The sequence below is a fragment of the Sciurus carolinensis genome, chromosome 9, assembly GCF_902686445.1.
Source record: "Sciurus carolinensis chromosome 9, mSciCar1.2, whole genome shotgun sequence".
NCBI lineage: Eukaryota > Metazoa > Chordata > Mammalia > Rodentia > Sciuridae > Sciurus > Sciurus carolinensis.
The window spans coordinates 102,235,320-102,250,646 of record NC_062221.1 but is presented as its reverse complement, the minus strand read 5'-3'; the positions used below and the strand labels follow the sequence as shown (position 1 = coordinate 102,250,646).

The 15,327-nt window shown below is 37.2% G+C and overlaps 1 protein-coding gene across 1 annotated transcript in view; it reads left to right on the top strand.

Annotated features, from left to right (window-relative positions):
- The first annotated feature begins 1,423 nt into the window (after positions 1-1,423).
- Positions 1,424-15,327, top strand: part of Chmp2b (charged multivesicular body protein 2B) — a 29,431-nt gene continuing 15,527 nt past the window's right edge. The window contains exon 1 of the mRNA XM_047562995.1: positions 1,424-1,705. Coding sequence (XP_047418951.1) covers positions 1,672-1,705 — 34 coding nt within the window. The 5' untranslated portion in view covers positions 1,424-1,671. The remainder of the gene's footprint in view (positions 1,706-15,327) is intronic.

Here is a 15,327-nt window from a genome sequence, read left to right as displayed (position 1 = left end):
CCTCAGTTACATTTTCCCCTAATGCTTCCTTACTTCCTCTTCCAAAGATACCTAAATAACTTCAGGAACAAGATTATCTTTGCATATTACTGTCATTCTAAGAAAGTTTTCTTGAGCATATCTGTGGTTAAATTTTAGTAGCAACAGTATGATTTTCATTGGCCATGAGGGCTTTGGTATTTTACAAAGAGAAAATAAATGGGAAGGCAAGCTTCCCATTTATTTTAAGCTCCCAAATGCTTAACAGTTCTTGAGACATGATTCATAAATCCAGAAATGAGTGATACTATTATCATTGGAGTGACTTCCATATAGGAAGTCATATCTATTTAAAACAAACAAACAAACGGCTATGGTTACTTTAATTTTGGTGCTGGGGATTGTACCCCCACGCCTGGTGCATACTATGCAAGCTGTCTACCAGTGAGTTATATACCCCAAGCTATAGCTATTATTTTTATCCTGTGCAAGGCAGTGTTGCTAAGCAGTAAATTAGGAGGAAAATAAGTTCAAAGCAAAATTAAGATTCTGAATAGTGAAATAATACGTTAAAAAGAGATATGAAATACAAGATTGTATTTCCCATATTTGTACTTAGAGATGCAAGTATTCTTTAAATATTTCATTATGCTTTTCCTTCAAAATGATATGGATTTTTTTCCATATCAAAGACTAATATATAGCTGTGTAGCATTCTAATAGGTCCTCTGTACAGTTATGAATTTTTCCTGAGTAATTGCAAGAAATAAAGAAATAGAGATGTAGATATTTAAACCTGTGTAGAAAAATGTGTGGATTTTTATGCAGGTTTCCAGGAAAAAGCACTAAACAAGGTGCTGCATAAAGAAACTTGCTCCTCATGCCTTCCCTCCCCGCGCCACCCCCAATCCTGAACATCAGATCCCGAGACCCACACCCAGTCATCTGAGCCTGGGGGTCAAGGGCGACACAGGAAGGCTTCGGGTCCCCCAGTGGGAAGAGATCGCTGAGCGAGCTACTGCAGCAGAGGGCGTGAACTCCAAAGGCAACCACGGAGCACTGAACTCAGCATTCCCACCGGCCCTCTTACTTTTCCTTGTGAGAAAAAAATTAATACCGGCAGCAACAGGACAGTCATAAATCAACTTAGAACGGGCCCAGGCGGTCCCCTGACGACCCGCACTTTCCCTAGGACCTTAGAGACCCCTCATTCCAGCCTCCCCGGGCGGGACGGAAAGCGCTAAACCAGGCTTTCCTCAGTCAGCAGGGACCCGCGCTGGAGCCCTGGCCGCGCCCGTCAGATCCCGGCGCAGCCTTGGGCCAGCGGGGTCTCGCCCCGCCACATCCCCGCAGAGCCAGGAGCGGGCAGCCGTTGAAGTGAGGGCAGAGGCATCGGCTTCAGAGGCGCAGTGCGCAGGCGTGCGCGCAGAATGCGCAGGCGCCGCCTAGAAGTGACTTCTCCAAAAAGTGTCTTAGTTCCCGGTCACCTGAGCTCCCCGCGACGCGGCTGCTGTAGCCTCGCGGATACACGCCCTCCACGGGTCCTGCCTGGCGACCCGGCCCTCTTCCTCCTGCCCAGCCGCTTCGCCACCCCGAGCCCTCCGAAGGCCTGTCCCCTCCTCTTCTCCCTTTCCCTGTCTCGGGTCGGGCGGGACCGGGCCGAGCCGGGCCGCCCGGGATCAGTCCCTGACCATGGCGTCCCTCTTCAAGAAGAAAACCGTGGATGGTAAGTTCCAGGCTGGACTTACAGGGCCCAGCTGTGTTTCCCCGGCATCTTTTGGGATTTCCGGCTGCAATTCTGGCTGTGATTCTGGCTGCTGTCCCTGGGGGGCGGGGCTCGGTCAAGTGGCCCCACAGGTGACCGCCCTGTCTGCGTCACTTTTCTGCTTCCCCTTCTCTGACTCTACCCACCTCAAGCTCACCTGGGCAATCTGACTTCTCTCTCCGACACTTCCCCCACCTTTATTATTTTAATTATTATTATTATTATTATTAATTATTTTCTGTAGGAGGGTTTTGAACATTTTAGAGGACGCAGGGTACTGCTGGCCTGTGAATGTCATTAGACTTGGGGTGATTTGATTAATTTTTTGTTGGTGTCTTCTACTTGATTTGTTACTCCTTAAATTTAGGATCGTACTATTTCAGGTATTCTAATAGGAAACCTGTGTGTTTGGGTCGGGGGAAGTGGTAACTGACTCCAGTTACAAAATGAACTTGGGTCTGGGCCAGTTGTCTCTTTAGGAACACCCCTGAGTAGTGATATGAAACAAATGTTACTTGATTGACTCCAGTAGAAATATAAAAGAAATACTAGGGAAGTGCCTGGATTTAGTTTTCATAATGGATTTTTCTCCCTTGTGATTATCTTTTGCAAAGTAAAGTAGGGGATGTACTATATATTATTTTTATAGAAGTTTACATTGGAACGACTCATATGTTGTTTCATACATATAGCTCAGTATCAGCTTAAGAAAAAATGCACCAGAGCATACAAGTTTTGAGTTCATATGCAATGCTTATAATGTACATTTATACAGCACTGATAAATCTTGATATTTTCATTGCTGTTACTGGGTATTAAATTCATTCAAGTTATTTAAAAATTGTTTCCCATTACATGTTGAGACTAAGTTGTTGTTCCTTCAAACCAAAGAATCACTTCTTTGTAAGGGTCTAACCCTGCCACAAAAGGAGCAGTGGTAGCTAGACAGTGATTGGTACAACCACAGTGCTGTCTTGACTTGGAGGTAACTCCTTCTTTCCTTTGTGTTGACTGTTCCAATGCCAGCAAATTTGTTTTGGGGAAGATAACAAAGACATCATCTTTACCCTGCTGCTCTGTCCCTCATTTCAACACATTCCATTTTACCCCTAATTTCTCATACAGAATAATGCATTCTTTGCTTATTTTGAGTAATTGAAAAAATTTTTTTCAGTTCATTGACTTTTTACTAATTGAAAAGTACCATTTACAATATCTGGAATAGCTACTAACTTGGTATATGATGTAATACAATTATGTGAAAGCTTTTTGTGTTTATTTTTCTTGAGAATACTCTTTAATTCTTAACATAGCACTTTATTTTTTTCAGTGCTTTGGTGCCAATACTCAATTATTCTGTAGTACTCCCAGGACTGGAGGAGGGGTGGTATCTTTTTTTTTTTTTTTTTTTTAATTGTTTTGAGTTTTGTACATTGAGAATTTTTTTCTTGATGATTTTTATGTAGTGAGAATACTAAACAAAAAATGTTTTTTTCTTATTTTGATGTTACAAAATGAATTCATTTTTAAATAGTAGAATATAAACATCTTAGTTTTAATTGCTTAATATCTGCCAAATATTTTTGAAGGCATACATCTCAGTTCTGTGCTTTCCGGTGCTTTTGGCAATCTAGTGACTATTGTACTTGAAGTACAGAGGAGAGGAAAAAGGACAATGAAGATGTGCAGTGAGGGTATTTTAGCGTGTATTCAATTTCAGTTAGTTAATCCTTCTAAGGAATGTTTTTGCTTAATAGACTTATTTTCAGGGGGAAAAAAGTCTTAAGGACTTTTGCCAAGAACTGTATCACTAAATACTTTGTGTAGAATTACTGAATGTAATTTGGTCATCATATATGTTTACTACAACTACCAAGCTACATATTTGATGTTTTCTTAAATTATTAATCAAATCATTTACTTACGTCTTAATTATAGACTGGATTTTCATTACTTTAATACAGAGCTTTACTGATGTTTTTACTCCTTGTTTTATTAAAGGGAAGTTTTTTGTTTGTTGAAAAGGTGATAGCACTCTTAGCAGTAATGAGGCTATATATTATGAAATTTAATGTATTTTTATGTATGTCTCTCAGATTCTTAGGCATGTTGATTATTGATCATAAGATCTTTTACTGTATGCTGACTTTTTGTCTGTTACAGCAGTAATGAAATTCTGATATATAAGGGAAATAGGTAACTGCTTGTGGATCTGGGGAATAATTGAATCTTTTCATCTCTTTGGATTGGCTGGGAGAGTTATATACTATATCATTAAAGACGACTGCACATGTAAATTAAAAAGGGAGACAACATTACAGCACTTATTACTATTCAGAGTTATGTTTAATTCATTTTTGACACAAAGATGAACAAGTCTCCTCAGTGTATACTTTGTTCCAGAAATTAATGAGAGGTGTATCTCAATGCCATTAAAGAGGAAGATTCTTTCCAATTTGAAATTACAATCAAGTATTTGACTTTCCTTTTACTGACTTGTAAAATACGTACACACATATGTAGAGTTATTTTGTTTATCTACAGTGTTCCACCCCCCCCCCCCGCCCCCGGCCGTGGACTAATAGTGACCTATTTGTTGAAGCTAATTATGAACCTGTAAATCAGGATTCCATGAGGACTTGTCATAAATGCACAACTATCCATGTCTTTTAAAAGGGGAAGTTCTAGGGTTGGAGATGTAGCTCTGGGTAGATGAGTGAGAGGTCATGGGTTGGATCCCAGCACAGATAAAAAAAAAAACAAGTGAATTTCTTTAAGCACTTTATAATTTTTATCTGACATGTTCAATAAAGACAAACTTGAGGTCCTCTTCTAAGCCAGTCTTTTGCATGCACTATCTTATTTAATTCTCATAAAGCCTATAAGCACCACTATTGTCCCCATTATATAGATGAGGAACTAAGAGGAAAGGGACTAATTTATCCCAAATTATAAAGCTACTAAGTAGAAGAGCTAGGACCTCATCACTTATTTAGATCATCAGTTCCAGTGGCCACTTATTTTAGTGATCATCTCTTGGGCCTATGTTTTATATTTGATCCTGATAATTTCTTCTTTGAAAGTCTCTGTTCTGGATTCCATGGTAAAACACTTTCCTAATTTTCCACTGACCACTACTTTTTTTTATTCATCTTTTCTTTTCTCTTTTATTTGTTAAACCTGTATGTTAAATATTTGTGGATTTTCATTTTGGTATCCCATTGTTCTAACAGTACATGCTATCCCTGCATGATGCACTGTCCACTCTTATTTTATTTACAATTTATGTACTGTTGTATTCCAAAATAGTATTTCTAGATATAAATACCTAGAATTTGTATGTCCAACAATTTGCTGAATATCTGCACATAGATGTCTCAAAGCATCTCTAGTTAGAGATCCCAAGTAGAACTTTTCATCTTTAAATCAGTTCCTTCCCAAGGTGGCTTGGTGGCATATGCCTGCAATCCTAGTGATTTGGGAGGTGGAGGCAGGAAGGGATTGCAAATTTGAAGTCATCTTCACCAATTTAGTGAGAACCTGTGTCAAAATAAATATAAAAACAACTGGGGATGTAAGTTAGTGGAATATGCCCTTGGGTTCAATCTCCAGTGGTGTAGGAAAATCCTTCCCAGGTTTTTCTTCTTCCAGAATGGGCAGAACTTGATTACTTGATTTTTGCCCTCTTCCTTCAGCTAATTACCCAGTCACTAACTACCAAAACCTGCCTTTTTTTTTTTTTTTTTTTTTTTGCCTCGAGTATTTGATACATGTAAATCTGTGGTCCTGCAATTCTTTGCTCTAATTCAGGTTCTACTTATGTTGCACTTTACTGCATGACCTCTCTGCCTTTCCTTTCTGCAACTTCATAGCCCTTAAATCCTTTATCTGCAAAGTTGGTTGTATGATTAGTAGACCTGAAACCTAAATCTGTGCTGCTCCTCGAAAAACAAAAAACAAACAAACAAAAAAGCTCTTTATTGAATTTCTGGCACCAACAGAATTAAGTGTGAACTCTTTAATTGTAGATGCATAGTTCTTCTTGATCTGACTGTTGCCTTTTTTTCTAGTCCTGTCTCTGGCCACTTTACTCTCTAGCAGTGATGGTATTTATACTGTATGTCATACTCTTTCTTACTCTAACATTTTTTTTGCTTATGGTGCCATATTCCTAAAAAAATTCTTTTCCTTTCTCTTCTCAGCCTGAACCATCTGAGACAAAAGCCTTCTCCAGAAAGTGTTCTCTGATATTTCTTCAGATTGTGTTAAATAAATAAGATACTCCCTGTGTTCCCATTGTTTAGCATCTCCTTTCTTATTTGCGTTCGTTAGAACCAAAGTAGATTTTTCTGCATTTCCAAAGTTGCATTATGATTATTTTGTCTTTCCTGCATTATTAGAGAGTCTTTAGCACATTTTAAAATGTATTTAAAGTAATTTATAATTTAGAAACCAGACCACACCGTTAAAATAACAGTATGTACTAACCAAAAGAAGTGTTTTCCATATCTAGAGCTTACTAGTCTCTACATTCACATAGCCACCCAATGTGAGCCTTGGTGCAGATTTAGAGATACTTTGAGAAATGTTACACACAAGTAAAGGAGCAACACTTTTGGGGTTTTGTTTCATTGAAGACAAATCAGGCCATATAGGCTAGTTGTCTAGAATCCAGTCTTGTGCAGTTTTGACTAAATTGGGGCAAAGCTCCTGTCAAGAGGTCAGTTGTGGTGCCACATTGATGATAAGAGGAAATAAAAACCTACCAGCCACACAAACTGAATTCCCATCAGAAGTGTGTAGTCTTTCTTCCAGAATAAAAGACAACATTCTTATGGTGGCATATACAATATCTAGATCTTCCCTAGAAAGCCATTTATCTCCTTAGTGCTCTGAATGTATAAAAACTCACATGTTACTTTCTGTTTGCTCCTTCCTTCTTGGCACACCAAAGAGAAGTAATTGAAAGTAGAATTGAGGAGCACAGTATGCTCTTTAGAGCATTTTTCTTAGTAAAAGTTCTCTATCCTTTCAGAACAGATATTTATATAGAAAAATTTCTTCCCTCTCTATTTCTCCATTCCTCTCATGACTCCATTGACCAAATTAGACCCAAAGCTTTGCTGGCATCTGTTCAGCTCTTGAAAACACTGACATTTTGATAATAATAATAAAGTTGTGTGAATGAATTCCTCAAGGTTTGAATGACTTGAGATTATTGGTCAGACAAAATCAAATGGAACATGGGTTTTTTTTTTTTCCTCTTATGCTTCCAAAGGGCTTCATTCTCACTTTATCTTTAGTATTCCACTTCTTTGTTGTAGGCAGGTTCTGCTTTTTGCATCTTCAACCTATTTTATCCAAACTAACACTTACTCAGGGCTTTTCTTCTATCCATAGTTACTGTTGGAGTTTGTCTAATGCTGATAACAGTACCACATACCTACTATTCCCACTGATGCCAGCTGTTACAGAGTTTATAGGTAAAGTCTAAAATAAAACTCCCCATCAAGCAGGATATAGGAATATTTTGTTTCTGTTTTATTCATGTGTTGGCTAGAATCAGGATAACTGATAGGCAATAAAATTATAGAGATAAAATGATTTTTATCAAAGAAATACATTTACAAGTAGAAAATGTGACTTAGTTTTTGTTTTCTTTAAGTCCATCCATGTCCTCATAGTAAGTCACATAACAGAATTCAGTAGAGCAGATGTTGTCTAGTAGACCAGGTTGAGTTCCCACAAGTTCTCCAGATGTACCTCAGCACTCCTGAGATAGTAATCCTCAACTGCTCTGCAAACTTGAGACAGGCCTCTTCCCTTATTCCAAAAGAAAGGTACTTCAACTTGTATTACTTACAAACTGATGACTCTTCCTATATGGTTGGTAATTGCTTTTAATTTTAATTCTCAAATGTGCAAATTATATGTGAATGAGCAAGGTACAGGGAATTAAGCCATAATTCAAGTTGGAGTTTGGCTTATTTTGTTTTGTTTAAAATTTTTGACTTTAAACAAATAAACCTAATTGACTTAGAACCAAAGAAGGCAGAAAGAGTTTTCAGTGTATCTTTTTAAAGTGGAAAACTTAAGTCTTTGATCTTGTCATGTCTATTTCATTGATAAAAAGAGCCTGTAAAGCTTGAGATACACATTTAATGCCTGAGCTGGCCTGACTGACCTTTCTCTAAGTGTGGTACTTGGCATAGGCTAGAAAAGTGTGGTGGGTGGGGCTATTTCCAGACCCTTGTTATCTCACTGAGTGAATGGTAAAGGAGAGAAAATGTCATATCAGATCCATATACCTTTAATATTTTCACATTTGAATGTTTTGTATTATCACATGTTCTGAAATAATTCTCAACAGCCCCACAAGGTTGATGTAGTGCTGAAGTATTTTTTTTAAGTTCCTGCTTTTTTTTTTTTTTTTTTTTTTTTGGCCTAGAGAAAGAAGCAGTGTGTGGGCAGGAATCATGCATGCATTCCATTTCTCTCCTAGGTATCAGTAATATCCCTTACATGTTTCTGTTATTGTCACCATGGAAGAAATTATATTATTGGACCCAAGTCCTGCTGCTCACTGCTTGAAAGCCAGTACTTAGGAGATGAGAGATGATGCCAGCGAATCAAGTTCATTCAGGCTGGCCCTGATAAGATAGAGGGGCTATGGTCCATCAGAGCTCTATTTTGGAGAACTCAGGTAGTGAAAGGGATTTTATAGGGTGGGAAAGGAAGGGAAGTGAGGCAGTAAACAAGAGGCTGCATGCTGAACAGTGTCTTCCTCATCCAAGACATGTCTCCATTTTTCCTCTGGCCTAATCTGAACATCAAAACTGACTCTGATTTCCTGGAGCTAGTTACTGTGTTTTCTTTAAACAGACATGTTACCTTACCACAATTTATGTGCTTTGTGTTAGTCCATACATAGGATTAAAAAACAAGGAGAGGCATTGCACATTCAGATGTTATCTGGAGGTCATCAGGTATACTGGGTTGGGTAAATCTAAAGAAATGTTAATTAGTTAACATCTTAGAGAATTAGCTGGTTAGTTCAGTGATCCGTGTGCCTGTTGTACAGAGGCTCGGGAGGCTGAGATAGGAGGATCACGAGTTCAAAGCTAGCCTCAGCAATGGTGAGGCGCTAAGCAACTCACTGAGACCCTGTCTCTAAATAAAATACAAAATAGGACTGAAGATATGAAGATGTGGCTCAGTGGTTGAGTTCAATCCCCAGCACCAAAAAAAAAAAAAAAGATATTCTTTCATAGTTCAGGTTTTACCGATGTTAAATCATGAGTCATTCTCGCCGCACACCCTGTGTGGGCGAGGGAAAGGGTTCCTCTAGAAGTGATGGGCTGGAAGCGAAATAATAGTTAAGACATTTATTTATCATAAAGAAAGACAGGAGCAAAATTATCATTTGAAACAGGGGTATGACCGATGAAGCCGTCCACAAGGGACTGGCTCTAGCAAAAAACGGAGCCCGAGCTTGGTTTGTACGGATCAAAGGCGGACTGGGAGGAGCTGCTTTGGTGAGAAACAGGATGGGGAGGAGTTCAACAAGCCATTTGGCTCTAGCGGGTCATGGGCACATCTGGGGTCTGCAAACGCCGGCGGTGAACCAATCTGCAGGGTAACCACGTACTTCTGGCAGTCTCAAACAATTTTCCATAATTGTGAGTACCTGAAGCCAGATTTCCCTGATAGTTCTTCCAAGTTTGGTTTTTTTGTTTTTGTTTTTGTTTTTGTTTTTTTATTGCAGGCCATGGATGGCACCCCGCAAGTCATCTTTCTTGATGATACATTTTATTTTTCTTTTTAAAGGAACATGTTAAATGTGCTTTTTAGACCAATCCTTTTACATTTCATTACAACTGTATTCTCTTAGATCATTAAGTATAGCATATTGATAGAGTGTTTAACATCAAGTAAAAAATGAAAATACTGACAAATATATAAATAAATGTTATCAAGCCACTCTTAGATCTTTGAAATCAAAGGGTTTTTTGAGCCTTTACACATGCTATCTAGGAAAGGACCAGGTCCTGAACAGGTTGCCACTACTTCCAGCAGCAAGGGTAGAGAGCAGTTGGAAGAGTGTCCACTAGACCTCGAGCTAAGAGTAATTTTATAATAAAAATTTGAGGAATTAGCATAACTTTTATATTGATTTAGATAAGAGAATTGGAATAATGTGAGTTGGGGAAAGCTTTGGGATAGGAAGGCAATTCATAAGAAGAAATAATTATCGCTTTTGGATTGGTTGGGATGGTAAACAGAATGTGGTGGTGCCTAGGGGATAGTGATGGGATTTGATATAAGTTTCTACAGGATTTTGAAGGAGGTTTTTGTTATTTTGTTGTTGATTAACTTCCTCTATCTCTCCTCACCTCCATCCTCTGGCCCTTGTAATTGAATTTAGGGAATCTCTTTTCTTATATGCTTTTCCTGCTTTTGAAGAATTTATAGTCTTGGGATGAAGTGAGACCTACTAAGAAATAAATCTAGTCGAAAAACAACTTGACCTTAAAAACATTAAATATGTCTCTACTTTTTTCATTTTATCCATTTTGAATTATCTCGATGACTAAATCATTAAATGTTCTTTTAACATAGGGTCTGCTTAAGAAAAATTGAAGAGCAATTTATTTATTTTATAGGCTATTCCTTTTGTCTCATATGAAAAGACGTTTTACTATCTTTTTTCTACTTACCATAATATGTTTTAAAGTGTTATGATTGTTTTAGTATGTAACATTAGATGCTCTGAGTTTATAGCTTGGAACTGTTTAAATATTAATAGGTCTATTAACAAGTGTGAGGCTGTGGAACATACAGTAGTTAATTTTCTTTATTTTTATGATATATAGTAATAGTTAATGTACACATAGTTATATAAAATTAAGAAAAGTAAAATCAAACTTTTATTAAATTTTATGTTTGTTTTTGCCATAACACTTTTTTTTAAAAATAAAGATGTCTATATCTAGTCTGGACTCTTGATTCTTGGAAAGCTAGGTGTCCAACAATTATTTTAATTCTGACACTAATTATCCAGAGTTAGCATAGACATTGTAGAGTAAGGACTCAGTTTAACAGAACTGCCTCACCCCAGATGCTACTTGAAAGTCCCAGGTTGCCTGCCACCCATGCTTCTTTCTGACCAGGTGTTCCTATAGCTTTCTCTCCGGGGTTGATAATTTGATAGGACTACTCTCAGAACTCAGGAAAGTGCTTTATTTACAAATGCTGGTTTTTTTATAAAGAATATCACTCAGGAACAGTCAAATGGGAGAGATGCAGAGCTGGAGGAGAGATACAGAGCTGGAGGAGAAATGCAGAGCTTCCATGCCCACTCTGGGTGTGCCACCTTCCCATCACATTAGTGTGTTCACTGAGGTTAGGAAACTCTGAATCTCTTTGGCCAAGAGTTTTGTATCCCAGTCTCTGGAATCCTCCCACCCTTGAGGTACAGGGAGGAAAAGGGATTGAAAGTCAAATGTTTGATGTTTCTGGTCTCCAGCCCCATTTTTATCCCACTTCTTACCCCCATCCACAAATAACAGTAACATACTCAGGTGTGGTGGGAAGGGGCTTATTCTGAAAGATAAAAAAGCATTTGTTTTTATTTAGGTTATTCCAAGGGTTTTGGACCCTTTGTGTCAGGAACTCATGACAAAGACCAAATTTATACTTTTAATTTTAGTAACCTAATCATTAAAAAATGTGTATAGATAGAATTCTAAATCTTAACAATCAAGGCTTTCAGCAGTTGTGTAAACCTATATCAATTATCTGACCACAGTTAGCTTATCAATATAGTGGCTTCACTTTCCTGAGTAGTATTGTTGTGACTGAAGACCATCATCACTAACACTGCATTGCCACTTCCTCTTACTAGGTGAATTTAGGAGTCCTTGGTAACACAAAGGGGTTGTACTTCAGAAGTTTTTTTGTAGTTTTAGTTTTAAATTTAGAGCATGTTTTCTATCAAAATAGTAGGCAAAGTGGTAAATGGCTTCATACCAACCCATTGGCAATGGCAAGGTAGGGAACTTAGTCCAGAAGCAGTGAATTAGGTGTGTTTGAGTGTTGAAGATGAAGAGGCTGATAATTGCTTTGAAAGATAGGGGGAAAGAGAGTTTTAGTTTTCTTCATTGTTGGTTGTTGATTGTAATATTTTAAGGAAAGAGTTTTTAATTTATGGGCTAACTTTTGTTCTATACCTTCAAATGTATGATGAAACTCTAAACCCAAATGTGACTGTGTTTGAAAATAGAACCTTTAAAGAGGTAACTAAAAGTAAGTGAGGTCGTAAGGGTAGGGTCTGGATTGAACATGACTGGCCTGATTAAGAAGTGGAAGAGACACCAGAAACGGCACACATCTTCGGACATAGCAAGTAGGTGGTCATCTAAAAGGCAAGGACAGTGGCCTAGGAGAAACCAAACCTGGTGGCACTTGATTTTGATTTTGTATTTCAGGCCTCCAAAAGTGTAAGAAATTTCTTTTGTTGAAGCTGCTGGTTTGTGATATTTTGCTATGATAGTGCTGGGGATAAAGGACATAACCACAACAAATTTAAAGATCTTTATCGGCTTTATTTGGGATTCTAGAATTGGATGGCATTTCATTTCATAAAACAGGGTAAAACTCAGCAAAAGAGATTGGTTTTATTGATACAACAGGAAACAAAAACAAAAAATAAAAGAATAGATTGGTCATTTCAGAGTTACTTTCCTAGGAAGGCAGGGACAGAGAGATAGAATAATAACTTGCCTGGTTAGCATCAGGTCACTTCAGGTTGCTTTTTGAAGATTAAACTTAGAGAACTTCATTGAAACTCACTTTTTTTTGGAAATCTGACTGTTGCCTCTCCTGATTTCTTAGAAAGTCAGCTAACAGTTTACATTTAGTGACATGAGACGTAGTAAGAGTAAGTCCATTTTGATTTTTAGTACAGTCTTTTGAGACCTAGTGCAGGAACTTCATCCAAAGCAATGACCTCCTGTAATTTTTATTTAACTCTAGCAAACTAATACATCCTGTAATTTTTACATTAGAATCCAAATCAGTGCTTCATGAAACAGTAGTATCTAGGAAATGTTTATAGATATTTCTTAAAAGGGATTCTTGGTTTAATAAATTTGACAAATAATCTATAATATATTCTCACCTTAGAGACTTGCAATATATATTTATATTAAACATTCACAGATATCTTGAAGCAGAGAAAAATTTTTTTTCAATTTCAACATTTCGTAAGTATTTGTCTATAAAACCATCTACTCTGTCTTTGTTTTCTATCAAGTCCTAGTAATTTTAGGAGAGGAAAGTTGGTAGCAGGAGAAAAGGCTCCGATTTTCTTCATCTCCATTGTAGATATGCTATTGAAAAATTCCAGAAACTGTACCCAAAATATGGCACCAAGGAATGCTGATTATTTTAAATTAAAAGAACTTAGCAGCAAACACTGGAAGAGGCTATCTTCTTGTCTACTTATAGTCTGAACCTCGATGGAAGAAAACAGCTACCTCTGGATCCCTTGTCTAAGCTGCCATTAATTAAACCCACATCATAGGAAAAGAAACCAGAGACTGCTGACACACTTAGTCACATACCATCATCCTCTATTTTATTTACAAATTACAGAGTGTTCTGCATGCCAACCACACTTTCTCCCAGTCCAAGTGTTTCCCTAAAAGTAATTTATTCTTCCCTTGTCATTCCCTGTTTTCCACTTCCACTATAGCCAAAGAGATATATAAATTTCTAAATAGTGGGCAATAATAGTTCAAATAGTTTTGAGCTACTACGTAACCCCATTCCTGTAAACCTCCCCCCCCATACTGTGACTTTTTTTCCTGTTTCTTATGTTAATAAATTTGTGTACGCCTTTTCTCCTATTTAATCTTTGTTAGTTTGTTCCAGTGACTCTTTAGAAAGCGGAGTGGAGATTTCCCTTCACCCCTGCACATATGTTTCTTTATGTAACCAATATCAAGAATGGAACTCAAGTAAATCTTGAGCAGTAGAGGCCCACCCTAAACCCAAGGGAGAAACAGGGTCACTACAAGAGAGAAAATAGATTTCTCATAGATAAGATATAAGAGCTTTACCATCTTATTTTAACTCTCACTAAAAAAGCCCTTGCAGTTGACTGGTTTATAGCAACAATTTAATAACAATAACTATTAATATAACTAATAGTTAACAGATTATACTAAAAAAAAGGACAATGAATACTGGCTTATTTTAGTTGTGGTAAAGGTAAAATTCAAATAACATTAACCATTTTAAAGTAGGCGGTTCAGTGACTTTCAGTACATTCACAGTGGTTAGTTGACTACCGTCTGTCTAGATCAGACATTGCCATCACCTCACAGTAGGCACATTAAACAATGACTCACTGTTCTCTCTTCTTCCCACCCCCTGGCAACTACCAATCTGCTTGACTATGGATTTACCTACTCTAGCTATGTGGTTTAAATGTAATCATTAGTTGTGATCTTTTGTTGTGATCACTTTCATTTAGCATAATGTTTTTGAGGTGCATCCATGTTGTAGTACATTTCATTACTTTATTTCTTTTGACTGTTGAATAATATTCTGTTGAATGTATATAATACAGTTTATTTGTTCATCTCTTCATGGTCTTTTGGATTGTTTCTACTTTTGTATATGAATAGTGCTGTAGGCATTCATGAAGAAGTATTTCAGTTCCTGTTTCAATTTTTCAAATTTATTTTAACTGACATATATGAACATAAAAAAATATACACATTAATGGAGAACCATGTAATATTTTGGTACATGTACACATTGTATAATATTTAAATCAGGGAAAACATGTATGTCTTCTCACTTATGATTTCTTCATGGTAAAGACTTTCAAATTCTTTCTTATAGCTTTTTGAAATGTATAGTATATTGTTTCCTGTAGTTACCATATTGTGTACTAGCACATAAGAACTTCTTGCTTTTATTTAACTGTAACTGCCCACTGATCAGCTTTTCCCAATCTCTTCCTTCCTCCTATACTCCCCAGCCTCTCATAACTACCATACTACCCTAAACTTCTATGATAACAACGTTTTTAGATTCCACATACAAGTGAGATCATGTGGTACCTGTCTTTCTAATACTGGCATATTTCATTTCATTTAATACTCTCTATTTCCATCCATACTGATGCAAATGACAGGCTTTCGTTATTTTTATGACTGAAAGTATTTCCTTGTGTGTATGTACCACATTTTCTTTATTCATTGATCAGTTGATGACACTCAGATTGTTTTCATTTCTTGGCTGTTGTATATTATTTACTCTTTGTGTGAGTACTCAAAGAACATGAGCATGTAGATGTCCCTTGCATCTAGCAATTTCATTTCTTTTGGATGTATACCCATTAGTGAGACTGCTGGATCATCTGGTAGCTCTGTTTTTATTTTTTGAACATCCATTCTGTTTTCCATAATGACTATGCTAATTTACATCCCCACTGAGGGTGTCTGAGGGTTCCTTTTTCTTCACATTCTCACAGGCACTTATCTTTAGTCATTTTAATAGTAGCATTCTCA